This window comes from Akanthomyces muscarius, chromosome 5, assembly GCF_028009165.1.
Source record: "Akanthomyces muscarius strain Ve6 chromosome 5, whole genome shotgun sequence".
Classification (NCBI taxonomy): domain Eukaryota; kingdom Fungi; phylum Ascomycota; class Sordariomycetes; order Hypocreales; family Cordycipitaceae; genus Akanthomyces; species Akanthomyces muscarius.
Window position 1 is genome coordinate 3,341,112 of NC_079245.1, and position 27,120 is coordinate 3,368,231.

At 53.9% G+C, this 27,120-nt stretch overlaps 9 protein-coding genes across 9 annotated transcripts; 4 read left to right on the plus strand and 5 right to left on the minus strand.

Annotated features, from left to right (window-relative positions):
- Positions 1-5,923: 5,923 nt before the first annotated feature.
- LMH87_010443 (uncharacterized protein) lies at positions 5,924-6,284 on the plus strand (the record flags this gene model as incomplete). Its single annotated transcript, XM_056197605.1, has 3 exons — positions 5,924-6,046; positions 6,101-6,209; positions 6,259-6,284. 3 exons carry the CDS (start codon positions 5,924-5,926, stop codon positions 6,282-6,284), a joined length of 258 nt encoding a protein of 85 aa, XP_056054637.1.
- Positions 6,285-6,305: 21 nt separating this feature from the next.
- Positions 6,306-7,291, minus strand: LMH87_010444 (uncharacterized protein; the record flags this gene model as incomplete). The annotated part of the gene is made up of 3 exons (XM_056197606.1): positions 6,306-6,445; positions 6,572-6,766; positions 6,859-7,291. The coding sequence occupies 3 exons, from the start codon at positions 7,289-7,291 to the stop codon at positions 6,306-6,308; spliced, it is 768 nt and encodes a 255-aa protein (XP_056054638.1).
- A 1,264-nt stretch (positions 7,292-8,555) lies between these two features.
- Positions 8,556-9,872, plus strand: LMH87_010445 (uncharacterized protein; the record flags this gene model as incomplete). The annotated part of the gene is made up of 1 exon (XM_056197607.1): positions 8,556-9,872. The coding sequence occupies one exon, from the start codon at positions 8,556-8,558 to the stop codon at positions 9,870-9,872; it is 1,317 nt and encodes a 438-aa protein (XP_056054639.1).
- Positions 9,873-10,078: 206 nt separating this feature from the next.
- Positions 10,079-10,475, minus strand: LMH87_010446 (uncharacterized protein; the record flags this gene model as incomplete). Its single annotated transcript, XM_056197608.1, has 2 exons — positions 10,079-10,141; positions 10,209-10,475. 2 exons carry the CDS (start codon positions 10,473-10,475, stop codon positions 10,079-10,081), a joined length of 330 nt encoding a protein of 109 aa, XP_056054640.1.
- Positions 10,476-11,431: 956 nt separating this feature from the next.
- Positions 11,432-12,353, minus strand: LMH87_010447 (uncharacterized protein; the record flags this gene model as incomplete). The annotated part of the gene is made up of 2 exons (XM_056197609.1): positions 11,432-11,769; positions 11,846-12,353. The coding sequence occupies 2 exons, from the start codon at positions 12,351-12,353 to the stop codon at positions 11,432-11,434; spliced, it is 846 nt and encodes a 281-aa protein (XP_056054641.1).
- Positions 12,354-12,932: 579 nt separating this feature from the next.
- Positions 12,933-14,934, plus strand: LMH87_010448 (uncharacterized protein; the record flags this gene model as incomplete). The annotated part of the gene is made up of 3 exons (XM_056197610.1): positions 12,933-13,511; positions 13,595-14,066; positions 14,141-14,934. 3 exons carry the CDS (start codon positions 12,933-12,935, stop codon positions 14,932-14,934), a joined length of 1,845 nt encoding a protein of 614 aa, XP_056054642.1.
- Positions 14,935-15,173: 239 nt separating this feature from the next.
- On the minus strand, positions 15,174-16,785 carry LMH87_010449 (uncharacterized protein; the record flags this gene model as incomplete). The annotated part of the gene is made up of 2 exons (XM_056197611.1): positions 15,174-15,937; positions 15,993-16,785. The coding sequence occupies 2 exons, from the start codon at positions 16,783-16,785 to the stop codon at positions 15,174-15,176; spliced, it is 1,557 nt and encodes a 518-aa protein (XP_056054643.1).
- A 2,401-nt stretch (positions 16,786-19,186) lies between these two features.
- On the minus strand, positions 19,187-20,433 carry LMH87_010450 (uncharacterized protein; the record flags this gene model as incomplete). Its single annotated transcript, XM_056197612.1, has 2 exons — positions 19,187-20,095; positions 20,173-20,433. 2 exons carry the CDS (start codon positions 20,431-20,433, stop codon positions 19,187-19,189), a joined length of 1,170 nt encoding a protein of 389 aa, XP_056054644.1.
- A 1,047-nt stretch (positions 20,434-21,480) lies between these two features.
- On the plus strand, positions 21,481-22,752 carry LMH87_010451 (uncharacterized protein; the record flags this gene model as incomplete). The annotated part of the gene is made up of 1 exon (XM_056197613.1): positions 21,481-22,752. The coding sequence occupies one exon, from the start codon at positions 21,481-21,483 to the stop codon at positions 22,750-22,752; it is 1,272 nt and encodes a 423-aa protein (XP_056054645.1).
- Positions 22,753-27,120: the final 4,368 nt, after the last annotated feature.

Below are 27,120 nucleotides of genomic sequence, written 5' to 3' on the forward strand. Positions count from 1 at the left end.
AAGGCTGCGGACCATTGGCTGAATCTCGAGCCCAAGTGGTGCGACTAAGCTGCATCAATGCTGCAGATGCAGATATTGCCTGTTTATCATGCGGAACTGGTCAAGACCAAGCCAAATGTGGAACGACTATTTCTCGTTTGCTTCACTTACAGACAAAAAAGCATAAACAGCATCACAGTGATAAAAAGACACGTATATGTTTCGGGGCATGTCAACACGTGCGCGTATATTGAGTGATTTGCACATGGTTGGCACATGGCAAACAATAGCGACTAATTCGTGATTAATTTATGCCACAATGTTGGCTCCATGCCCGCCCTCCCCTCCCTCAGCCCGCCTCAAATGGACCAAGTTCATGAGCTAGCACCAGTCCTGGAATAGGAGGCCCCTGCCTGCTAGTTGGTCTAGCTGCCATTACTCCGTACATCGTGGAGACTTTGCGCCTGTCCCCCTCCCGGTCCAGAGTAGAGATTCTTGACGGGTCAGCCATGGGCGCCCCTCCGTACCGTCTCATAGCGTCAAGCAGCTCAGGAAACCATTGGCTCTCGCGTGACGCCAACGCCCAAGACGGCTACGTGCAGGCGCGCAACTTGCAGTAGGGGCACGTCCCATGTTGGCCCGATGTTCGTCGAGCATCTGGCCAGTGCATTAGCGTATGGTTGGTGGTTCATCTAGGTCTTGCGCCAAACGCTCGGCTTTTCGGATTCCTGGTGGACTGGGGCGTGTTGTAACGATCCATTTACTGCCGTAAAGAGATTTGGGCGTACCTGGGCGTACCTGGGCGTATCTACTGGTATTTACTCTCCTTCCTTTTTTGTTATTCGCTTTTGTGTGTTGATTTTCTTTTTCCACGTAAAGGCCCTGTTATCGGACGAAATCAGTCATCCAAGGAACCCCTGCACGCCAGTGGCTAGGCCGGCAGGCAAGTGGCCGAGGCTGCATCACAATTGCGCCCGTGTGTCCATGGAAACTCTGTAGACGAGAGAGCTTCTGAGAGGCTGGGCTAAGTTTCACGGCCCGCTTGCCAATTGGGATCAGCGTACTTGGTATCGTTGCAGACCAGTTGGGAGGGAAGCTTTGGCTTTTCCAGTTGCCACTTACAATGAGGAACCATACATGCAAGGATCACGCCCCTCGGCACAAGGAATCTCGTCCCCACGGCGCTGCATTCCGATTATGGAGCAGGCTATCCAAGAAAGAAAGATCTCGGCAAGTCGTTTTTTTTCTTTTTCCTGACCGAGTTGACGAAGCTAGACCCTTGGGGCTCGTGCTCTCAATGCGACGGGGTGACGTCCAAGTTGGTTGGCTATCCAGAGTTTCAGTTGCTGATGGACGTTAGCTACCATTCGCCGGGTGAGCCCCATTGCGGCATATCTATTGTCCCTGTCCAGCGCCTTGTTGTCTACTACTAAACCGTCAGTAGCAGAATCTAGCTGTCAGAATTGAAAAGCACACAAAGCTACCTCAAGGCCGTGCTCCAGCCCGCAACCGAACCGTGCCAAGCGTTCGTAAAAGGTTCATGCGGCCCCGATCACTGCCGTCCATCACTTCCCATTGCTCGCAATCGTTCTGCAGTGCTTCTCGAAAGATTCGCTCCCCCACTGTATATGGTGGCTCTCTCTCCTCTTTTACCAGTAGAAACTGAATCCTCAAGGAACATCATTCACAGGCCGAGCTGCCGAGGGTTCCTTGTGCACAAGGGACAGAAATTTCCTCTCCGTCCTAGCTGAGCCTGAGGCTGACACAACCAGGAGTGTTGTATTTTCGTATTTCGTAATTTCAAGCGCGTTGGTGATGTGACACACCAAAACACGCAATCTGATTAGGTCGCTGGAGCTTCGACTCCTTTCCCGAGAAATCGGTGCCAAGCAACCAAGCTACTGGTAAGCAACTGAGCGTGTATGACGCCCGCTGCCAGGCACCGTCCCAGCGATTCCGTAGTAGCGTCCTCCTCTTGTGACTTTTTTGCGCCTCGCCAGGCGCCCCAGCTGGCAGGCTAGTATCCACAAAGTCCAAACTCTATTTCGCTGGTACGCCAAAGTACCCTTTGAGGTTTCGAGACAAAGCCCGCTTCCAACACAGTTCTTGAGCGACAAAACTTTCTTTTGGCCCTCCTATTCTTCCGTTTGAGATACCGGTCCTGCGTCCCACTAACGCGTTTCGCCTCAAGTTCACGGAAGCAGCTACCGGGCGAATTGCACGAATCAGGAAACAGCTCCCGTTGAGCTAGCAGGCCTCACCAGAGAACCGGACGGAGTTTAGATCCCTATGGTGACGAATGCATTCTAAGTATAATCGCCACGAACGCCGGCCGGCAGGGGGCCTGCAACCTTTGTCGCACTAAGATACAAACCTGCTCAATCGTCCGTGGGTAAAAACTGAGGCTTCCGTCGCTAGTTCGGGCGTCTACCGAGACACGATCGGCATGAAGTGACTCTTTTCCCACGAGCACTTCTTCTGTAATTTCCTCGAAGAGAGCCCCCCCCGCCCGAACCGTTTAACTTTCAACTTGCGTCTGCTCACGTCTCAGCCGCTGCCCAATTCGGCCAAGTGGCGTCCTGTCAAATCTTCCTTTGACCGGGGTCGATGCCGAGAAATCTCGAGCATGTGTTGGAATTTGGGCTGCTTAGTCTGACTGATATCTTGACCCTGCCTAGCTGGCTTATTTTTGTCACATATCTGATTTGAAGCAATTTTCTTAGGCCCCTAGAGAACGGATTCGCTGGCACAGCCGGCCTGCCTCCACGAGTCGCAAAATAGACTTTCTGCAGACAAGTCAGTTCGCAAGACAGTCCCCCCCTCGCTTACCAGACGTGCACAACAAGGAGATATACCCCGGTTCGAGTATGCATTCTCTCTTCCTCACCGCGTGTCCGCCGTGGTGGTAGAAATGCTTGTTCAAGCCGTTCATCCCTTATTATTTCACTGTTTCAAAGTGAAACGATGATGGAGCACAGTTTCTAAAGTTTGCGATATCCGGTGCGTGTCAGTTCTTGGCGATTGACAGAATGCAATTGCCGATGTACAGGGTTCCGAACCGCGGAATGCTGCCCGCGATGGCCTCGAAGTGAAGGGGCAAAAAAGTTGGATTAAAAAAACAATTCTTCGAAACTAGTATCTACAAGGATCTGCTCCGATTCAGTGACAAGAGTTTGCAATCAAGTCATTGTCAACGTAGGCAACCACTTACTGCTGACTCAACTCGACTCTTCAAGTAACTACTTGACGCAGCTGCTATTCTTCGCCAACGTCGACGCTCGTGTTCAGGCCGCGCTACCTGCCACCACAAGTCTGAACGTCATAAAACTCGTATTTGATACTGCAGGAAAAGTGCCAAGGCTCTTGAGGATACCAAACCCTGTTTCGATTTCTATTCGATCGGGCTGAGTAAGGCTTGTATTGCTAAATTTGGATTTTGGAGGGCCGAATTTGCGGGAGTGAGATGCCAGCGACTGTACTGTCCGGACCTGCTGCTTTACCACAAGCACCAAATTGCATAGAAGCTAGAGCCAACCGCGGGCATACCAGGACGCGGAATAGGCTCTCGGCCTGCGTCAAAAGCTTGTCACTTGCTCATGTCTCAACACATCAATTTTATACGAAAAAGCTTCTTATTTGGTCCTACTATTACCGCCTTAACAATCCTGCTATTATGATAATCTGCCAGAGACAATCCCGTTCTGAGCTGGGCTCTACAGTGTTCAGCTGACAGGGTGGCATTAGCAAGCATAACGGGGCCAAGAAGCAGCAAACTCTATATCACGGCACAGCCCAACTCTAGATCACGCTACACGCATCTCTCAGCAACAAAGTTGCTTCTGCCTCGACCGTGTTCACGATTACGTCAAGGTGTTGGTAGCCTGTTGGTATTGGGGGCCACCGCCGCGTCACGGCAACGGTGACCATCATCCTCTCCGCCATAATAAATAAGCTTTTGCCGTGTTCCTCCGGTGGTGCTGGGCGGCTGTCTGTGATCACCAACAACCACCGTTATTAGCCCAGACCTCAACCTCGTGACCAGGCTTGGCGACGGAAACTCTCTGGGCTGTGGCTAGCTTACTAAAAGGAGGCATGGAGGGTTTGGAGAGCTACGTTTGTTCATTTCTTTCTTTTTTTGTGGATGAGGAGGGCGACAAAAGCAATCCAGCCAAAACCAAAACAATAGTGCAAAAGATGGGTGGATGATGTAACCGTTGCAACGGCGAGCCTCACTGTTCAAGAAAAGTCTAGCGGTGTCGCGCTCGTTTCAGCCAGCAGCCTCACGCTAACAAAGGTAAAAGAGTCAGCGTCTCTGCCGCCCAATCAACCCGCTTCGCCAAGGGGAAGGGGACAGCTAGAAGTTAAATCCTGGGAGCGTGTAAGCCACTGTAATCCGGCATTTCCTTATTTTAGGAAATACTGTCTTAATAAAACAGGAGGATATGCCGTTGGCCTCTCATTTGCCTGTCCGGGCAGGTGAGCCGCTTCCATCGGCGGCGTGTGAGTAGGTGGCGCCGCAAAACTTTACTGGACTGAGCCCCGGGCCGCCACAGACCCCTATGCCTTCTTGTTCGGGAGGGCGAGGTGTAATGGATCCCCTGCTCTAGGTGGTTTTGCAACGAGGGAGTGGCTTGCGTCGTCGTCATCGCGGTGACGGGCGCAGGGCCAGCCAACCACTATCCAGCCGTCCCGTCGAGAAGGGAAATTCGTACTCAGTACGACACGACGCTCAAGGTTTACGTGGGGGCGTTGCTTTGTTTTAGTTGTCCCAGGGGCTGGCTGGCTGGCTGGCTGGCTTTTGGGCGAGTGTCATATCAGGCAGACCCATAGAAGAACACGGAGAAGAAAAAAGGGCCAAGGCCAAAAGAGACCAGTCGGCCGACCGGACAGACCTAACAAGCAAATCATGCACGATTCCCAACTGTGGACGCACGGTCTTGGAGGGGGAGGGAGGGTTGGAATAGCCAGCTACCTCAACGGTCCGCGCTCTCTACGAAATGCACTGGGACAACGGCTCTTCCTTCCCTTTTCGGGTTTGCAGCCCTGCACGGCTTTCTATCCATCCCCTCTCTGGCCTTTGTTCCGTCTTCATCACCGGTGAATTATGCGTCCGTGCGAGAGGCGAAGAGAGACAGAGGGTCGGAGGGGGTCACAGATGCTCTGTCTTGACGCATGAGTAATTTCAGGGTATCTATATTATCCATAACATATATAGGAAAAATGCACTCCGCACATATGCCCGCCGCCGAGACCCAAATGAAATAAAATAAAAAGAGACCTGTCAAGCGGGAAGCGAAAAGACGTTTTTCTTGGCAGCGGGTTCTATAACATTCTCGTCACATACCCGGCCGCTCCAGTTCGTACCTCTCGCCCCCTCCCCTCTTATTATTGCTTTTTTTCTTTTCTTTCAATTCACATTCATGTGTACTGCCGAGTAGTCCGGCGTGAGGGAGTTGCATGTGTACATGGCAGCTACTTGAGGGGGAAATCTCGCCCACCCAGTGCAGTGCGGCCCTCAAATCCACAGTCTGGTTGGGCGTCCGTCCCCTGCAACGCCAAACTTTAATCGCAATAACAGTTTTTTTCTTTTCTTTTTGCTTTCTTTGCTGGGGCTGGCTGGCTGTCAGGCAAGTATGGCCAGGAAATTCTGCGCTACTCATGCATGTCACTGAACCAATCCTTGCCATTTTTGTCGCAGTACACCCGTCACCCACAGAGGGACATGACAAGAAAGGGTCAAGGCAGGCTGCAAGTGCAAGCTCTATTTCGAATCAGTACTTGTATTGCAAGCACACAAAAAGAAGGTATTTTACTTTGAATCAGCATAAAAATAGTGGCTCCAAGTCTATCCTGGTCTAACTTAGTCTACCCCCTTCTGTACATGTAGTTTACAAAATGATCAACCGCTCTGCCCCCAAAAGTCAAATCTACACTCTCCCTGCATATGCTCGGCTACGCTGGCAAAAGATTTGCAGCCTCAAAAGCCATCCTTTCAGATGACAAGACTGTGAAAAAGCTGCTCGCATCCTTGATCGCCGCCTCCCATCAAACCCTGAGCCTCCACAGTGTAAGCTTTATCCCGCTATTTTCAAAACGCCCAAATGCTTGACTCGCCGTTAAGCCGGTGTGGAGTATTGATAGCCGCTTGCCGTCCAACGGCTATCCCAACGATGAGAGCCTTATTTGCCAGGTATTCGTACATGCGAAGCTTCTCGCCGTCGCTTCGTTGAGTATGGACAAATCTTCATCGCCCCCAAGTCTCCATTTCTGACCGTAAAGGACCCGCACGGTTGTCGCATGCGTGACTTGATCAAGAAATCTGGCGACTATGCCTTCTTTCCGATGTTCCAACCCCATGACCGAAGCTTCTTGACAATCTTGGGCGTGAGCGCCGCCGTAAGTGGGACTCGCAGGAAGATGAAGCTCTTGTGGATGGCATATGCAAGAGCCAACTGTGTTCCCAGACCTAGAAAAGCACCTTGTTAGCCGCCGACGCTTCACAATGCAAGCCAGAATTCAAACGCCGCATGGGTCTAGACAGTCCACTTGTGACCTGACAATCCTGCAACGAAAATGCGAATGGGCAACCTACTGGCTTCTTCGTCGTGATGTTCCTGGGCCTTTTCAACACCCCATCCCATCATCTCCACCGTTTCGCTAACATCCCCGTTGCCAAGGGTATCGGATTCCGTCTTCTTGACAGATTGCCAGTAATCGCGCCACTTTTGTCGGATCGAGTCGGGAATGAATTGGGAGACAGTGGACACGACTGCGTGCTCAATCTTGCCTGCAACCTCGCCAAAAATGGCTGGATCAGTAAACTTGTTCGGAGCCGGCCGAGCCTGATTTGTTCGGCGCTTTTTGCATGTTGAAACATACCTATCGTGTCGGTGCCTACAATGCGCACCAACAAGAAGCAAAAGGGAAAGTCTAGAACACTGAGGGCCAGGTACACGCCAATAGCGGACTTTCCGTAATCCTTGAACAGTTTCTTCAGTCGTTGCGACAGTGAGAGGGGCTTTGCCTTTTCTCCGTCTGTGGTGCTACGCCTCCAAGCGGAGAAGCGAAAGCCTCTCCTGGATGCCGGCGCCCATCCAGGTGCTGCCGCCCGCAATCCTATGGGCTGCAACGGGTGAAGCGGTGTCGCAGAGCGTCGCGAGGCACCGGAGTTGATCGGGCTACGCCGAACAATGCTGCGCTGTGTGGTGGTATAGAGGCGTCGCCAAGCACCTTGCCAGGCGCCCGATGGCACCTTCATGATGTTCGAGGCTTGCTGAGCAGACCCAGAGCCTTGTAGTAGGTGTCGTAGCATTGTGGCGTCCGAGACTCGAACCCTATGCAATAAAGCAATGTTCTAGATGAGTCGGAGATGGTCCAGGTGGTTTTAAACACTAGAAGCGCGGCACCGGCCCTTGGAGAGGTACGGAGGTTCGGAGTGGGAGCTTCTCGGAGCTATCGGGGTCTTTGCGGTCCGTGACGGTCGGGAGCTGCGGTCGTCGATCGAGTATGCAGGCGACAGTCCTCTTCTTAGTTGCCACCTCTGGTAGTTGTCGACTGAGTGTTTCAATTGCCCGGCTAGAGAGCCTTACAGGGTCGCGTGATGCGCTCGATGTCCAAAGTTGGGGTTTCGCCCTTTTCTGAGGCCAGAATTTTGATGATGTCGCCGCCCAGGGTCTGGCGGGGCCTTGCCACTCCCGAGCGTCACGTGGGCCAAAGCTGATGCCAGGCCACGTCCTGAGGCGCACTTCCAGCTGATGATGGTTGAATGGCATGCCGAACTAAAATGTCAGTCATTTTGTTAGATCCTTTATGCGAGAGGCTGTTGAGATGGATTTGATCGATCCTTGAAATATCGGCTGTTGTTGTCGTTCGATAGCTCCCTGCATCGGAGCGAAATCGGCGGCGTGTAAGTGAGCTTCCGCCGGCCGCACGACCTGCCAGCAAACGGCGATGCGCCGCGTTCGCAGCACGTTCCATTTTCGTAAAGAATCCTCGCTAAACAGGCTAATTATAGTACTCTGATGTCAAAACGTGCTCGGCTGAAGAATTAGATGCTGTAAACCCGAGCCGAGTCCGACCTGTGATGCCATCGCAGCTGCCATGCCAGCAGGTCATGACCTTGGCATCAGTGCCTACCGAGCCACGTGATGCTATTTCTTCTCTTCTCTCCCGGTTGTCCCTTTTCCTCAATGATGCTGCGCATCTCATGGAGTTCTCTCCGTTCGCTCGTTTCATCTTGTTCCTTATGTCTGCTGCGCAGCTTTCGCTGCATTTCGCTCGTTTGGTCAGGCGAGCATACAATGGCAAAAATTGCCACGACGTACGGCAGAAAGCGTACATCAGCTCGCATGTTGGATGGAAGAAGACAACGGCAAAGCTTCTTAGCATCATTTAGCTCTTCCAAACCAGGTAGTCGCACTGCTCCGCCAGCTGCTGGCTGTCTATTAAACTGACGAGACTGTTCTCTAGATACAACCCAATCAGTCCTAAATTCTTCCCCATCATCACTACAGCATTCCTCAACAGTTGTTAAAAGCATTCAACAGATTGTTTCAATGCATACAACATCTGCAGCTATGTCCTCCGCCATTGGGCACCACGAGTATCGCGCCACGCCAAGACTAGTGCCAATCGTCAGTCCCCGTCGTCTGCTATTCTCGACCCCTAACAAACCAATTGCACTATTTGCAGCTGAAGAATCAGACAATCCTTCGACAAACCTGTCACAAATTCCGCTGATATCCCATACTGGGGAGGTTGTTGGCTCCAGCGCGTACGACAGTGCTGCAATTGGCATCGACGCCACGGAATGGGATCAAGGCACGCCGGCTGCCTTGAAAACTCTTAGCCCGGTCGATCTCGACGACAAGATCTCAGCTATTCTAGCGGCAACAGCCTTGTTTAAGTCACTACCACACTCCACTACTCCTCAACTCTCGACGGATGTATCTCGAGCCCTCAGTAATATGGGCCGCCAGCCGGTCGAGGCTCTACAAGTTTCAAAGAAAACCAAAGTTCAAAAGATGGCAAAAGAGGCCACGCCCGAGCTCCAGAAACGAAGCTTGTCCCCAAGCAAAGCCTCAGTCGAATCCCCAACCGAACAGTTGGCATTGATGCCGGACCAACTTAACACCATCGAGCTTCGCCTCAATGAAGGCAACAACCTCAATCGAAGAAAGGTACAGAAAATTGTAGGAGGTAGCATAAGAAGAAAGCCAGTCAACTGTCAAATCCAACCTGTGCGCCAAAGTATAGTTGACAACTATCACGGATCGAATGGACGGATTGACAGTCGGCTAGATGGCCCCAAAGACTACGTTTGCACCTATCCGCGAGATCCTTTTGGGGAGGAAACAAGCTTCGAAGAAAACCTCTCTGATGGACTATTGTCGGAGTGCCCGACAGGTTCGTCAACGCCGAGGACAATAGCATCGACGACACGACTCCACCGGATAGATGAGGACGACGATGATCTCTCCGTCTACTTGAAGCCTGAGCATGAGACCTTGCCTGCCGAGGACTTGGTTAGCAGCCTGCAAACTGCGGCTTCGTACGCGGGGGTGGCTGCCATTGCACCAGCACACGGACATCGTCGGGTAAAGAAACATCCGTCGCCAAGCAAGAAGGCATTGGAGGATCTGGAAGTAGCTTTCGCCGTTTATGCCAGACTCAAACCTTTGGAGGGTGGAGACGAAACCGACGAGCTGGCCAAAGACGGTCTCGCAGCACTTGCAGTTTCCGACCACAATAAAGTAATGCGACGTGAGACGAAAACCTCTATTGCCAAACCAGCACACTCCATCGGCCGTGGCGGCGCGTACAGAATTCGGCGTAGCTTGCCGCTTCGCGCTTCTCTGACAAAGAGCCATGATTTTGATGAATTAGGAAATTAAAGTGGCCATGTTCCAACAGCGCGAGGGTCAATTGCTCGGTTGTCGGTTTTTGGAGCCCGCACATCAGGGCTAGGATAATAATTTGGGCACAAAGAGGACAAGTTGAATTTGCGGATATAATAGTATAATTTAATAACTCGAAGCTAAAACTAAAAACAAAATTTAAATCATTATGCTATCATAAAGGGTATCGGTGCTTGAAATGACTAGTAATGGTGGTGGTGAGAGCCACGACCGTCGGTTCCGTGCATGCGGCGAGTTCCAGCGGCCTGTTGTGGGTACTTGTATTAATGGATTGGCCGTGGGGTGATTTGTGGATGGAAGTGGGAAACGTACCTTGACGCCAGGACGGTTGGTAAGGCTACCGCGAAGCTTCAGAAGAGCTCCGGAGATTTTGTCGCCGAGGCTGGGCTTGCGCTGGTGGTGGTGCTGCACGACAGGGCGACGAGAGAAGAGGCCTCTGCGGCGAGGAGCAGCGGTAGTGGTGGTGGTTGTGGTGTGATGTGTGGTATGGTGATGCGCAGGGCGGCGTGAAAAGAGACCTCTGCGCTTGGGAGGAGCAGCGACAGTGGTGTGGTGGTGCTTGCGGTGGGAGAAGGGCATCTTGGATGATTTGAAAATGAAGTTTTACAGAATTGTAGAGAAGATGGCTGAAGCTGTTTGTTTGTAGCTTTGGATGGGGGTGAGTTTGATGAGGATAGTGAAGTGTGGCTAGTGAGAGGGAACAGCGCGTCTTTATACATCTTTCACACGACCGGCTCTGGGCGACAGCCACCCTCTTTCACGATAATGATTGTATTATGACGAACCGGATGAACGCCATGTTGTCTCACGGCAAACCAAGGCGCGCATGATGCAAGATCCCAGCGTGAGAGGAGGTATACGGGCGGCCTGTTAAGCCACCAAAAACTTGGCTTTGGCGCGGGCTGGCCAAACAGGGAAGGGATCTGTGGCGTGTGTGGAGAGCGCAACGTGTGGCTGGAGACGTCACCAGCAGGGAATCGTGTGCTCAAAATCAGGGTTTGTGGCGCATTCTGGGCCACAATCTTTTGCAACGGTCACTAGAGCGAATGATCTGGCCGCCTTGTTTTTTTTCTTTGGTCGCTGCTATCATTAGATTGCGTTTTGCGGGCGTGAACACGGGGGTTGTGGCTGAGTGGCACGAGTGGCTTGGGGAAGAAATGTTGGACCCTGGGGTACATAAGGGCTGGGTGATGAAGATGTGACGTAGTGATGCGAGTTGATACTGGGTACGCAAGTAGATCAATATGTCATATAGTCTGAAATTATCTCAACTTTTTCGTGTCACACGTTGCACATCACTCGGCAGGTGTAGAAAAAAATGGCGTAACAAGTTTAAAATTAAAACAAGAAAAGCTATACAGTCCAGGTATCTATGGTAAGTCGTCCTCCCGCGCCCACTTCCTACCCATCCAACTTCTAGGCGGTCTAGACAAATATTCTTTTTTTTTCTTAACAAGTGAAATTCGCGGGGGATAAAAACTTGCGCCATCCCAAAACCGCAACACAAGTGGCCTACCGACAACAGATCATTCTGTCTATTCAGTCCGCATGTTCACCTTGAGCGTCGCGAGGTCTTCCTCGGAGAAGCCCAGGCCCTCGGCGGACGTGATGTAGCCGTCCCAGCCGCCGAAACTCTCGTCGAGCGCTTCGAGGAACGCGTCCCAGTACTCGGGCCGCAGCTGCACGAGGTTGTAGAAGCCCGGCGTCTCCGGGTCGGTGATGCCGACCGTGTTCATGGCAAAGGGCATGAGCTTGTCGCGGACGGGCTCGATGCCGATGCGCGAGAGCATGTAGTCGCGGACGGCGGCCTCGGGCGGCGACCCGGCGAGGTGGTGCAAGAGGCCCGCGAGGACACCTGTGCGATCACGACCGGCTGTATTCGTCGTACCCTTGCTGTCAGCCATCATTCGTGCGCGGCTTCCACATGTATCCCAGCCTTGCCAACTTACCAGAGCAGTGAAACAGCATCGGCTCGCGCGGCTTGTCGCGCACGTGCTCCAGGACGGCCGCAAACGTGGGCGCGTACGCCAGCGCGACGTTGAGGTACTGCGTCTTCCAGGCGGCGATGCCCTCGGCGGCGGCAAAGTCGGCGAGCGTCGGCGTCGGGTACTCGCCGCGTGCCGGCCGCCAGACGTTTTCGACGCCCGGGATGGCCGGGTCGGGGGTCCCGTCGCGCTCGGCGCCCTCGCGGCGCAAGTCGTAGACGTGCCGGACGTGCGCCGCCAGCCACGCCAGCGCCTCGGGGTCCCTTCCCGCGTACTCGAGCGTGCCGCAGCGGTACACGCGGCCGGCCGGTATGGCGCTGCCGGGCACGGCGCCGGCGTCGCGCAGGTTGAGCAGCGAGCGCGAGGGGATGAATGGCGCCGACGTCAGCACCGGCAGGAACTGCTCGGGCGGGATGACGGTGCGGACGTCGGTGGCCGCGAGGGCGTCGACGGCGGCGGTGTCAAGCGGCATTGTGTTTCGTTATTCCTAAAAAGAAAGGGCAAATAAAAGGAAAGGGGAGGGGAAACAAATTTGTAGCTTCAGGATATGCAGCAAGGTAAGTTTGGTAGAGCGGATGCCGAGTTGTCGACCGGGATTGCCAAGACGTATCGCGCGCCGTGTATAAGCTCTTCGGCGAGCAAGTGATGCGAGTGGTTGATTATCACGAACGTGACTGTAGAAGGGTAACACAAGTACAACGATTGATGGCCTCAAAACATCCGCATGGTATACCAAAAAAAAAAAGCTATGAGTGAGCATCAGGAAAACACAAAAAGCCTTCGTTCGACAAAAGGGCCGCCTGCCACGGTCCGATGCGCTAGAGGCGGGGGTGGTGCCTTGGTTTGGGCGGCGGGGTACGTACGGAGTAAACTTGAACCCAACAAACCTTCCCAGCATGTAAGTAGACTAGCCCAATTGGCTCCCTTTGACAGCTACTTTATCAAAAAAACTTCAAGGCGCCTTATCGCAGGAGTCTCGAATACAAATTCTCGCACGTTGGTGGACTATCAATCTGCTCAGTGAGCTCATCGCAAGAGGTGCCCTGTGAGGATGGACGCTCCGGGTGACAAGGTCGGTAAGGGCCTGGCGACAGACACTCCGCCATCCGATGAAAGGCCCAGTAGTGCAGTGAAACCACCAAAGGGACGTTATGGCATGGGGACCATCCTATCTTTGTTGGTCGCCGTGTCGCTTGTCGCGCTTGGCTTGCGGGCCAAGTACCACCACGCCGGCGCCGGCGACGACCATGATTCACAGACATACTGCTACACTGGCGTACAGACGCTCCACAGCGACCAGCCCGTCGCGCAGTGCTTCACCGTCGCCAACGGCCTCTTCACCGCAGTCACATCCGGTAGCGAGCCAGAGCTAAAACGACGCAGCAGCGAGGACACCACCACCGCGGCCGTCGATGGTTTCGTCATCCCAGGCCTGTGGGACGGCCACGGTCACCTGGTCGACTATGGCGAGATGCTGGTCAACGTCGACCTCTTTGGCGTCGCGACGCTCGACGACATGCGCGCGCGCCTTCGGGACCACGTCGCGCAGCATCCCGGGTCCGGCACCAAGGAGCGCTGGCTGCGCGGCATTGGCTGGGACCAGACCGACTTTGGCCGCATGCCTACCGCTGTACGTACCGAGAAGAAAACCCTTGCGCTTTCTCATCGTCAAATCTTTGTTTGCAAGGTAAGAGGCTAACAGCTCCTTGCCAGGCCGACATTGAAGAGGACCCCGCGCTCCGCGGCATCTACCTCTTCGTCGACCGCATCGACGGGCACTGCGCGCTCGTCTCCCAGGCCGTGCTGGACCTGCTGCCGGACCCGATCCCGGACGTCCCCGGCGGTGAGGTCGTCCGCGACCCGCCCGGCCTGGGCGTCTTCTGCGACAACGCGCTCGGCATGATCCTCGCGCACTACCCCAAGCCCGACGACGCCACCAAGACGAGGTACGTCAAGGCGGCCATGCGCGCGCTCAACGCCGTCGGCCTCGTGGGCATGCACAATGCCGGCACGGACCCGGCCACCGTGGACCTGCTCCGGAGTCTGGCGGGCGGCGACGACTGGACGGTGCGCGTGTACGCGATGCGGGAGTGCGCGGCGCGGAATACCTTTTGCGCCGCCGACGCGACCAGGGTGGAGCGGGACGACGGGCTCCTCAACGTCCGCAGCGTGAAGCTCTTTGCAGGTATGGGTCGCTTTTTCTTCTACTCTCGTCTTGCATCGATTGTTCCGCGCATCTGACTGTGAATGCAAAACTAGACGGCGCCCTGGGAAGCTGGGGTGCTGCCATGCTCGAGCCCTACGCCGACGACCCCTCGACCACGGGCTCCCTGCTCATCGACGAGACGGCCCTCGCGGCCGTCACCAAGCAGTGGGCCGCGGCCGGCTTCCAGGTCAACATCCACGCCATCGGCGACCGCGCCAACCGCGCCGCCATTGACGCCTTCGAGGCCGCTCTGCGCCAAGAATGCGGCCCCTCTGCCAATCTGGCGACCTGCGAGCACAACCGCCGCTTCCGCATCGAGCACGCGCAAATCATCACCCCCGAGGACCAGCAGCGCCTGCACTCGCTGCGCGTCATCCCGTCCATCCAGCCCACGCACGCCACCTCCGACATGCGGTACGCGGCCGCGCGGCTCGGCGCCGAGCGCACCAGCCGCGCCGCGTACCGGATGCGGTCGTTTCTGGACCTGCAGCCCGTGCTGGGCAGCGATTTCCCCGTGGAGCCGCCGAATCCGTTTCATGGGATGTACGCGGCCGTGGCGCGCAAGTCGCCCGCGACGGGCCTCGGGAGAGACGAGGATGGTGGCAAGGGGTGGCATACGGAGGAGGCGCTGACGCTGGAGCAGGCGCTGTGGGGGTTTACGGGAGCGCCGGCGTACGGAGGATTCCTGGAGGGCAAGGCTGGGCAGATTCGGGAGGGCGCGTATGCGGATTGGGTGGTGCTGGATGAGCCGTTCGACGGACAAGGGTTTGACGTGGAGAGCTTGCGGACGTTAAAGGTGAGGGAGACGTGGGTGGCTGGAAAGCGCGTGTACAAGAGAGATGATTGAGACGGGGGTATGATGACATTGGTTAAGAGGGGTGCAAGTACATATTCAGTGCTTTGCGGCAGAGTACAACGCATGTGAATTACACGCAAAATGCTTTGTGGCAGAGTACAATGCATGTGAATTACATGCTAGTGGATAATTTTTGGATATTTGGGATATACAGCAAATTAGCGAACAATTCGATGAAAAACAAGTTCAACAAACATGATTGGTGTCATTCCTTTTGACCCGGAAACAGATTACGCTTGAATAATGCATTTAGATTCCACCCACTTCGCAAACTTGACCGTCGGCATGTCGACGGCCCTCCAGAAAATGTCGGAGCACCACACCACCGTGGGGATACAAAAGACCGCACCGAGCACGAAACCTGCGTTGTACCAGTTGCCGTCGACGCCGGTGATGGCGTAGGCCATTCTCTCCCAGTGGTAGCCGATGCAGTGCATGGCCGGGCCGTGCATGAGGTAGATGGCGTAGGAGAGCTTGCCGAAGTACTGCACGAAGCCGGTGTTGAAGAAGGCCTGCCACGAAGGCGAGTGGCCAACGGCAAGAGCAAAGATGACGGCGCCTATTGACTGGTAGTAGCGATAAGACTCCTCCTGCCACCACGAAGGAATCTGTGCGTGCAGCCAGATCCAGCCAGGTGTGATGTTGCCCTTGAGATCGGGCTGGCACATCAAGTAGAGTCCAAGGATGCTGAGGCTACTCCAGAAGACACCCTTCCAGCGAGGACGAGATGCCGCGGGGGTCTCGTGGACTGGGAGGTCGGAAGTGGCCGGTGGGGGTTTATGGGCGCCGCGGATTAAGTCCATTTCGGCAAGGACCATGCCGCAAAGAAATAGGAGCAGCTCCCAACGCGACTGTGTGTAGACGTACCACATGATGCCGCCAACGGTTAGAAATCGAAACTTGGTTTGCAGGCGCGCGGTCCCGATGAGGACGAGGAATAGGTACAAGGAGCAACGGAATTCGACAGGGATCGTCCAGAGATGCACGTCGTAGGCTAGAAGAGGTATGTGTGAGTAGCCGAGCGTCTTGTGAGCGACAGTGAGACTTACAAGTGCTACCGCCATATTTGTCCCAATCAAACACGTGAACGAAGCGATACATGTGCTTGGCCCAATCGAGGTACTGGTCGGAAGCAAACTCCATTCGCTGGGGGTGTGTTTCGACGACATTCTTCATGTACGTCTTGTCCGAGGCAAACTCTCGCGTCCATTCGTAGGCACCAATGCGCAACAGGCAAACGATGAGGAACGTGGAAATGGCTGTGGGCAAGTACAGGCGGATGCCGCGGCGGAAGATCAAGGAGCTGAGTGCATTGCCAAAGTCGGCCGAGGAGCGGCTGCGCGCCAGCTTGAGCGGCCGGTATGAGAGAGCATATCCGGAAATGACGAAGAACAAGCAGACGGCGGGCGGTCCCTGGTACCAAATGCGGACAAATGGCAGCTTGAGAAAGTGGTAGTTGGACTCGCCGGCGCCCCAGCCCTCGGCAATGACAAAGGCCTGGTAGAAGTAGTGACAGAAGAAGACAAACAGAGCGGCGAGGCCGCGCATGCCGTCTAGGTAGGCCGTGGGCGAGAGTTTGGCCGGGCGAATCTGCTCGCGGGCGTGACGGCCCTGGAGGAAGCTGGGCACGAGGAAGAAGCCGAAGCGAACGAGCAGCGGCCGCCACGATGTCGACCGGGCGAAAATCCAGGGTGCGGTGAGGAGGCGGGAGACGCGGAACCGGGTCCAGGAGGAGCGAGTCTTTTCGTCAAAGAGGTCGCCGTCGCTCTCGGTGTCAGAAACATGCTCGGCCAAGAGACCCAGCTTCTCCTCATGCTGAGGGCCCTGATCGCTACTCGACATTACGAAGGAGCTTGCATCAATGGAAGCGCTAAATGATGGATTGAAGAAGAGCTTGAAAACGAGTGCAACGCTGAGAACGAGAGCATGAAAAATGCAAGATCAATCAAGGTGAGGAGTTGTAAACGGGCGCGTGTTGCAGCGACGAGGCTTGGCGGCCGGCAAGCAGTTGTGCGTTTACAGCTGCCAGAACGTCTTTTGGCAGAGGAAACGGGCGGGCACAAATGGGAAACACGCAGCAGCGAGGTGTACGGCGAAAAGGAAGGAGAGAGAGAAAGAAGGAGGGGAATTTCTTTGATTTTACAGCATGCACATGGAGCGCCGGAGAGTAAGTTGCGAAATCAGAAACATTGAAACAAGCTCCCCCTTCGCCGCCCGAGGAGGAACTGCGAGGCATGGGGAGAATTGGTGGTGGGAGGGACGATCGCCTTGTGCTCTGTACCTGAGAAATGTAAGAATGGCTAGCTATGGCTGATCAGCGTGGAGCCTCAATACCAAGAGGTCGCTGGGAGGCGGGCACGCACGTCTCGAGACGATCTCTGACGGGTTGTGAAACAGCACGCCTGTTCTTCGATGTTAAAGAACCTGCCGTTCTAGGCGCGGCGCCGCCCCGACGGTCCACGTTGGCCAAACGAGGGCTGCTTCTGCCAAAAAGCATCATCCAGACCAGAGAAAACGGGTAATGAAGAAATGGTCAGCAAGACAGCAGAAGCGCCATTGATTGATCATGGCTGCCAGCCCGTCCCTGTAAGACACTCAACCTCTGTGAGAAATGGTCTAGTCGCGCCGGGACAAACGATTGGTATGCGTTCCAGGCAATCGAGTGCAACGCTCGGGCAAGACACGGGCACACGTCATGATTCAGCCGCTTGGGAGAGGAGAGCCCGGATGGAAGTGCCAAGCCGAGCGATGAAGAACATATTTCAAGAATTTAGAAAGAAACGGTAATGAAGAAGATATTGTGAAGCCCGGCTTGTTTCTGGCGAGCATGGCCCCTTGTTCCCCTTTCAGGAGCGCGGTCCCCTTTCCGGCCCCACCAGCCAACGCCAGAATCGCTGCCCTGTAGTTTATCAGGGGGGGGGGGAGGCAATTGCGCAAGTAAAGTACCTAGAGGCGGGTTTTTGGACCAGAGTCAGAGAAATGGAACCTCAAAAATGACATTCTCAGAATGGCACTATTTCTAGCCAGAATCACCACTAAAACCCGCCCTTGATGAAGCGCGCGCCCACAGTTGTGGATGGATGGGTCTGGCAGCGGCCGGCTGGAGTGCGTGCCTCTCTCTCATCCCAAGGCAGGCAGTCCTTCCGCTGCACTATTTCGGCCGTCAGCACGTATCCGGAGCTTGACGAGGGTTTTTTTTTTTTTTTTTTTTTTTTTTTTCGTCTTTTCTTTACTGTGCAGATGGTTTACTAGAAAGCCAATGTAACTCGGGTACGGATACGGTCGCCACCGACGCCGCCAAGCTTGTTCTTTGACACCCGATATAGGTACCCATGCTCAAAGGGGTGGTGAGATGTGCTGTGCCACCCATTCGACTGCCAGGGGACGGACTTTCTTCGATCTACCTACCCACCACGTTCAACCACCACTACCAATACTCTCCTCTTCATCATCGCCATATCACGTTGCCGAAACAAAAACTACATCTAAAAAAAAAATGACAGCATAACCTCCCACGCTCCTTTGAACTTTACTTTCCATCTTTCTGTCGCTTCTTTCCAATGAGCTCTTCTCTCGCCGCCTCGCGCCTCGACTGTCTGCTACTTCTCCCTTGCTTCGTCGTCATTCTCTGCTACTACTTCGTCCTCGCCGCCCAGGCGGTCGCCACGCGACCATGCTTCTCACGCTGGCGCCGGGCCTGCTCCTCATCACCTTTGGCACCGTCATCATTTTCCGCGCCGCTTCGCTGCTTAGCCGCTACTATATGCTCCCGAGCTTTCCGCACGACCACGCCGCCGCCGCCGCCGCTGCCAATCGCGACATTCGCTGGATCTCATAGCGTCCCTGGTGCCGCCTGCGACAGATCGCCGGATGGTCACGCGACCACCTCCACCAGCCACGACAGCCTCTTGTTTCGCTTTCGGCCTCGAATATGTACATAAAAACTATGCACGAGAGGGAATCACTTTATTATAGACGGAGAAATTCATGTATATCTTGATCCATTACTATTTTCTGGTCGTAAAACAAGTGTCGAAAGAAAAGAAAAAACGCCATCCAATATGCATCATAAGGGGAGTGAGTTCCCGCTATCTCAGCCAAGCATCCCAGCATTCCAGCCAACCCAGCCGCTCTATCGGCCAGTGCTGTCCTCAATCCAAACCCATACCCCCTATCTTTATTGTATATTTTGTTGTGTATTTTTGTTGCATGTTTCCCTGTTTATCTCATCATATCAACTGCTTTAGTTGTCGAGCCAGTCTAGGAATTCGGGCGTAAAATAGGTGACGATAATGGTCGCACCTGCACGCAGGATGGCTTCCGCAGACTCAAATGCCATCTCCTTGAGACCAAAGACGCCAGCCTTGGCACCAGCGTGAATCATGGCATATTCGCCGCTGACCTGATAGGCGGCCACTGGTAGATCCTTGCCCAAGTCCTTGGCATCGCTGATGATATCGAGGTACTGGCCCGCAGGCTTGACCATGATAATGTCGGCTCCCTCTGACATATCACGGGTGATGGCGCGGCGCGCTAGGCCACGGCCGCCAGGAGGCAGCTGGTAGCACTTGCGGTCGCCAAACGACGGGGCCGACCCAGCCGCGTCACGGAAGGGTCCGTACAGACAGCCGGAGAACTTGGCCGAGTACGACATGAGCGTCGTCTTGTGCGCGATGCCCTCCTCGATGAGCTTGAGCTTGATGGAGCGGATGCGGCCATCATTCATGTCTGAGGGGGCCACGCAGTGGGCGCCGGCCTTGGCGTAGGCGACGGCAACATCAGAGATGCGGTCCACCGAGAGCTCATTGTTCAGGCTACCGTCGTCGCGCAGGATGCCGCAGTGGCCATGGGATGTGTATTCGCAGAGGCAGACGTCGGCGCAAATGTAGAGCTGCGGGAAGCGGCGGCGAATGAGGCGAATGGCGCGGATGACGGGGCCTTCGGGGTCGTCAGCTGCGCTGGCCAGGGCGTCCTTGGTGCCGGGCTTCATCGGCACGCCAAAGAGGATAACGGAGCGCAGGCCCTTGTGTACGAGGGGCTCCAAGAATGATACGACGCGGCCAATGCCAAGCTGATGCTGGCCGGGGAGGGAGGGGACCAGAATCATGTCGTCGTCGTTATCGGTAATGAAGAGAGGGTAGATGAGCATAGACTGGAGTGTGTTAGCGCTACTGATGGTAATGGACTCGGGGCTTCAAGCTCTGCCCCGTCATTGATTCAAGAACGTACCTTGGTCAGTTGGCGCTCGGCCTGCCACGAACGGGCAAGCGGGTGAAAGTAGCCGCCATGCAGCTGGCTCGAGATGTCGCCCGAGATGCTGACGCTCGTGGCCGCGGTGCTGGCGTACGACCGCGCGCGCGATATGTGCGAGGCGCGGTCGTCAATCGACGATACAGTGGGTGGCGGGCGACGGCTGGCGGCGGCAGCATTCGGGTTGTTGTTGCCACCGTCGCGGAGGCTGAGATCCTGAACAAGGCTCGAGAAGGACATTGTGGAATCTTTCAATCGGTCGCAAAAATATATATCGGGCAATTCAAAGACCGAATGACGCGGGAATGAATTGATATAGCCTGCAAATAAGAAGCCGAGTATCGTTGAAGAACAGCGGCGGCTATGTTGGATGGTACTGTGTTTGTCCGAACTTGACAAGAAGGGTTTGCAATGGCTGACGGGGAAGAATCAGATGGATTTCGAGTTCGTTGCAGGAGGGTGGGGCCGAGTTTCCAGGTGCCAATGTCGCTATCGCTCAGTGTCTGAGCACAAGCGTGGATGAGCTTTTGTGCTGAATGCTGTGGTGTGCAAATTGAAAACAAGACGATTGTACGTTGAGGGGGAAAAGAAGATGCAAGTTACGAAATTGAGAGACGGCGTAATAAAACAATTTTATCTCGGCAAGACTGGGAGCCGAGCAGGAACAAGCCACAAATTGCCATCGACGTCCTCGGAAGACAGAGCGTCCGCCGGCGCAAAAGGCCGGGCGGGGGCGCCGCGGGCCCTGTAAAAAATGCAGGTGACAGCGGCCTTTCCAGCGCTACTTACAGGGCCTCACCTCGCCAATCGTGGGGTACCATTTGTCATGCTGAGCACTCCCCAGTCGTTGGCCAGTACGCCGTCCGGGGTTGCTACAGTGCCTCCGTAATTCCGAGCGCTAATGTATGGCGATTTGGTGGCAGTTTGCTTGGAATTACCTGCGACCCACTGTGCTAATCAAAACGAGCACAAGAAATACTGGTAAGGAAACGAGGACAAGTTAAGACTATTTAGGACTGATAAGCAGCTTATCAGCTTATCAAAGATAACAAGTACCCTCTCCCAATAGCCGCTGTGCGCCGAAGCATAAATGGTGAATTTTTTTTTAAATGGGTTCAGCGACTACTCCGTAGGTACTGACTGGTATTTAGGGCTAACGCTAGCCAGGAAGACCCGCTAACTCCCAAAAAAAAACTGAATTTCTGCCTTAGAAATCGCTCACTTTCTTTTTGTCCTCTTCAACCACAACGACAGCACCTGCCACTGCCAGTCTCGATATCGCACACAATGACTATCAATGTGATTCTTGGGGCCCAATGGGGCGACGAAGGCAAGGGGAAGCTGGTTGACATCCAGTCCCGGGAGGCGCAAATTTGTTGCCGAGCTGCAGGTGGGGCTAATGCAGGACATGTGGTTAAGGTGGATGGAATCTCTTACAGCTTTCACCTCTTGCCCTCTGGCCTCATGAATCCGCGATGCATGAATTTCATCGGCTCCGGTGTGGTCTTTCACATCCCAACCTTCTTCAGCGAGCTCAAGGAGCTCGAAGAGAAGGGCCTGACCGCGGTCCACGACCGAATTCTTGTTTCTGACAGGGTCAACGTCCTCTTGGACATGCACATGGCAGTGGATGGTCTCGAGGAGAAGGAGCTTGGGGACGAATCTATTGGAACAACAAGACGTGGCATTGGCCCGTGCTACCAAACAAGCAGAGCGCGAACTGGCATCAAATTAACTGACATCTTCCATCCTGAACTTTTGGAGAAGAAGGTGAAGCGCTTAGCTGATGGCTATCAAAAGCGCTTCGGAGAACTGTTCAAGTACGACGTCACAGCCGAGCTAGCCCGTTTTGAGGAGTATAGGGAGTCGCTGAGGAAATATGTCGTGGATGGCGTGTCCTTCATGGCATCCGCACAGCAGAGCGACACCAAGATTGTGGTCGAAGGCGCAAACGCGCTGATGCTAGATATTGATTATGGCTCGTACCCATTCGTTACTTCGTCAAGTACCACGCTTGCTGGCATTATTGGTGGACTCACGCTGAACCCGAAGAACATTGCAGAGACGGTTGGAGTGGTTAAGGCTTACACCACCCGCGTTGGTTGGGGTGCCTTCAAGACCGAAGATACGGAAAAGATTGGCACCAAACTTCAGGAGATTGGACGGGAATGGGGGACGTCGACCGGCCGCAAACGCCGATGTGGATGGCTTGACCTTGTTGTTGTCAAGTACAGCAACTCAATCAACTACTACACCAGCCTTAACCTGACAAAGCTCGACGTCTTGGACACTTTCGAAACGATCAAGATCGCGATTGCTTACAAGGTCGACGGACAGGAGTTGGACTCTTACCCAGCGGATCTTGAGATCTTGGAACGAGCTGAGGTGATTTACCATGAGATGCCAGGGTGGCAAACGCCGACTACCAACGCGAAGACCTACGACGATCTGCCCAACGAGGCTCGCGACTACGTGGAGTATATCGAGAAGTTTGTGGGAGTCCCGATCAAGTACATTGGCACCGGTCCCGAACGTGAGGCCATGATCCAGCGCGTCTGATTGCGCCAGGTGGAGGAAGCACCCGAGCCTGAGTAGCTCGGATCGTGCGCAAGGGCTATTCGGTACCCAAGCACGCGGGTGACAAAAAAGCGTCCAGTTAAGCAAAGCTCTCTGAATCAACGCTTTAAGCCCCTAGGTGAATTCTATGCCGCCACAGCTAAGTTGAATTAGTAAGACAAGCTGTAAGCGGAGAGTCAATTGATTAAATAACCTTACTATGCTTTTTTTCTGTATTTTTCTTAAATTATCTTGGCCTGGTTATAATCTGTTACGCCAATACCTTGTTCAGTGGTAGATGTAGCCGAGCGGCAGGTTTTTTTTTTTTTTTTTTTGGTCACCTCACGACTCCAAGAACGTGGTCATGGGGTGTTCACGTTGACCCACCCCGACGCGGATCCCAAAAAATTACGCTGGTGGCTGTTAGCTACTGTAAAAAGAAAGAGATTACGGGGAAAGTTTAAGGTAAATAAGGAGAAATAATAGAGAATAGGAAGAATAAAAGAATAAAAGAATACAAGGAAATAAGGAAATAATAATATGTAGAAGAAATAACAGGCCACTACTTCTGTTTTCGAGTGGCGCCTTTTCTTGTCGCCCACTTGCCCCTTGTGCCCAGATTCTGAGTTTTTCTTCTTTCCGCGCGCCTAAGTCACTTGGTACATCGATACCAGTAGACTTGGTGCCAAACCTCTTTTCGGGTATTCAGGGCCGACTCGGCCGCTTCGCTTCTGATGAGGCAAAGGTTCAGTAAACATGGACTCCAAAACCCTGTAGCTCATGGACGCTCACAAAGCTCTGGCACACTACACTGGCTGTGTTTGTATATGCATGTTGCTGGATGGCAAGTGGGCGATCTGTGCTCGCTGCTCGGCCTCTTTGGGTGGACTCTAAACAAGTACTGCTAGTCACCAGCTAGGCACTCTGCGCGTCTTGATCTCAAGCCTTTCCAGTAGGTGACGCAGCTTGGATCATCAGAGTAATATTAGCCTAAAGAAATAAACCGCAAGAGAACTATATACATGATATATCGTTTATTTCTACCTTGAACAAAAAAATCCACGAGAGTTGTTTTAAAAAGAGCATCGTTTTGTAAGCTAGAGTACGTCTCGATCCTGGCTTGTGGTGTTGCGACTGGCCAGCCAGCCAGCCAGCCAGCCAGTCGAAGCCAGCAGATGCTGCCCGCCTGACATCAAACAAAAGAAATAATTAGGGGGGCCTGCTGATACTCCCGCGGCCGGATAACCGTCCTGCGCTCTGGGCTTTGCTGTGCCTGGCTCAGCGGTTGATGGAACTCACATAATCGATACGACATGGTATCAGGACTACAATGAGAGAACAACTAACTGCATTCTTTAATCTAGAAAGAGATCGTCACAGCCCGAAGACACCCTACACATTATGCCCCGTCACGTTGTGCCCTGCTCGGCTGCCCTCTTTGTTTTCCACGATATTGTCTGACCGCCGCCTGAGGGCCACGCCCTCAGCCTATGACGAGCAATTTCCTTTGCTGTCCTTGACCACCCCTCCAGCGTCTGACAGATCTCGGTCTACTTAATTCCTACAATTGCACCTTGCTTATCGATGTGCTGCGAAATACTTTCGCCTTCCATAACGGCGTTCTGATGTTCCTAACGCGTAGCATGGGATGGGAAGGATTGAATAGATCCTGTGAGTGACAATGATGCTAAGCTCTGAGAACTTGATTGTCTAATTGAGCTTATCTCTGCAAAAGTCGCTGTCGTTTGAGAGCCTTGAACGTCCGATCAAGTCCAAACTTTTGCCGGAATCGAGCGCAAAAGCCGTGGAGGGCAAGGTTGCAATGGTCTCGAACATTCTGCAGCTCGGCCTCGGACCAATTCTCGTTCTTCAGCAGTCCCAGTCGTTGAGTCCTCTCTATGATCGCGCCACGGGTGCGCCCAGAGCCGCACTTCTCCTGGAAACGAGTGGGAAACAGGCGTCGAGGAACCCCAGTATCGAACAATTCTCTCAGTACATTGTCCTCTTCCAGAGTGCATAGTTTTGAACTATACTGCTTCTAGACGTCGATATTTTGGTGCCTAGTGCAAGCACGGACTGCAGCTAAACTTCGGCCTTTTTGGAATTCGGCTTCTAACCCATTGTAGACCTCCTGCCACTTGACACATTTCGGAACAAGAGATCGTAGAAAGGTATGCTCCTCAGTGGTCCATGGAATTGGCTTGGAAGAAGCAAATCCTGAGGTATCCATACCCTCCAGTCGAGCAATGGTCTGGCAGGTTTGCACTGATCCCTTGCCGCCAAACCTTATTTTCATTGCACGGCCGGCTTGGCTCCAGTTCCTGCAAGAGGTCAGCAATGACCTGAGATGTTCCAGCTTGGCATCGCTTTCGTTCTTCAGGTACGTGGATGCTGCACTCTGCATGCGTGAAGAAGTATCCCGCTGCCTAGTCCCCGTACGCTGACCTGGCTCCGGCGAGGCTAGTTGCAGGGGGGATTCGATCTCCTCCGAAGTCCCAGGCGGCACTGACGGTTTTTGCGACGCCGCAGCTGCTGACAGCAGGACGTCTTCATCTCCACCCGCCAGCTCGGCTCTGCGAAGCATTTTCAATTTAGTCTCAAAAGCATGAGGAGTGCGGTAATCACTGAACCGAGCGTGAAACTTGGCTAGGCTTGTCTTCTGCGAAATTGAGAGTTGCATCAAATACTTCAAGTAATGAATCTCAGAATCTTCCCAACGTGTAGCGCTCTTGGTTCTGGTGTATCCCTGTAGGGCTGGGTAGGGGTGAGGAGACGATGGACGGGGGTGGTCCGTCTCCCTTTCCGCAGCCTGCCAAGAAATGAGCGATGAAGCAGAGGGACGCACAAGTGCCAGGCCTGGGTAAAAGTGGCCTTGCTCAGCCATTGCTTGCTCCCATAGCTGTGTGATCAGGACCCCGTACAGAGAACAAAATCCTTTGATGGTATATCCGGGCATCTGCTCTTGTATGTCACTTTCTATATCTGCCAAGGCATTGTTTTCTGACAAGAATGCCTTTGTCCATTCGGGAGACAGATCCGGGTTCAGAAACTTTCGAGTTGAGCATTAGATCTTGTAATTGTACGGATGCGTCTGCTGAAAGAGAACACTCCCAGAGAGCCTCTTCTGTAGGATCTGAGAGGCAAGCTCAGCCTGGGTAGGAAGGCTCCCGGTCCTGACAAGTTCCAATACCCAGCCAAAACGGTGCTTTAGATCGGCCGAGGTCGCAGCACGCCATGATTCGCTCAACTCGATGAATAGACCTGTCCAAATCGAGGATTCCCTGGAGTTGGATCCGCGAAGACCATCGTACTGACTCTCGTGGTGGTTACGCATCAGTGTTGTCAAAATGCGGAGTGTTGATGTTCGATACTGGGCCATTCCGCAAGGTGACACGTGGGTGGCACGGACCTTGATGATGGAGGCAGTCTGCTTCTCCTCGTTCAGAGCTGTGAGACCCAATAAGCCATGGCTGGCAGCGACCGACTTGTATCGGCTTGCTTCCGACGGCCACTCATACTGACAAACAGAAAGCTCATATAAGCCTTGGGTTTCCTGAACCTCGTTGCCCAACGAGTCTGAGCTGTCCAAGGGATCAAGAGAGTTGGCCCTTATTCCTGTCTGGAAACCATCTTGAGAGTCTTGGCACGGACAGATGAACAGATCGCTGAGCAGGTATAAGAAACCAGGGGTAGGCTCGTAAATACACTCACTCGTCACCCTGCAACGTTAAAACCCAGAGGCCGAACAGAACCCATCAAGGGGCTCTGGCAGAGATCCATCCGCCAATTCACTCCCATGTGGGTGTTAGTCGTGAGTTGCACTATGTGTGCCATGTGCACTTTTCACGCATTGCGTACGAGATAAATCAAATGAGCCCCCTCAGTCTCGTCTCCGCTGTGATAGACAAGGATCGTCGGCGCATTTTATGATTCGCTGCCCATATCCCGCAACTTGTGTCCCTAATCAGTGAAAAAGGTCCCTGTGGCGTCATTCGGCAGTTATCCGTAGGGCTGCCTGAAACGGCATGGCCGCCGCGCTACGAGCCTGTGAGTAAAAAAACCACTCCTTGACGAGAAAAAACAAGCTTTCTTCAGCCATGGCCGCTTTAGCCTTTGGCGCTACCCATAAGGCTGCCTGGGCGAATGCAGGGGGCGGAGGCCTCGTCATCAAGAGATTGGCAGGCTCGCTTAGATTCTCCTGGTAAAGGCAGCGCAGCCGCTAGCTGTGTTGGATCTAGATTTCCCCTTGGTCAGGTTCAAGGTTCACTACCTGCGCCGTCGCCTGGCTCTAGACCGGTAATGGAGAAGACCGCCCAGTCTTGACGCAAAAAAAATTGGATGCTAAACGAGGGGTTCTTTGCTTCAAAAAGC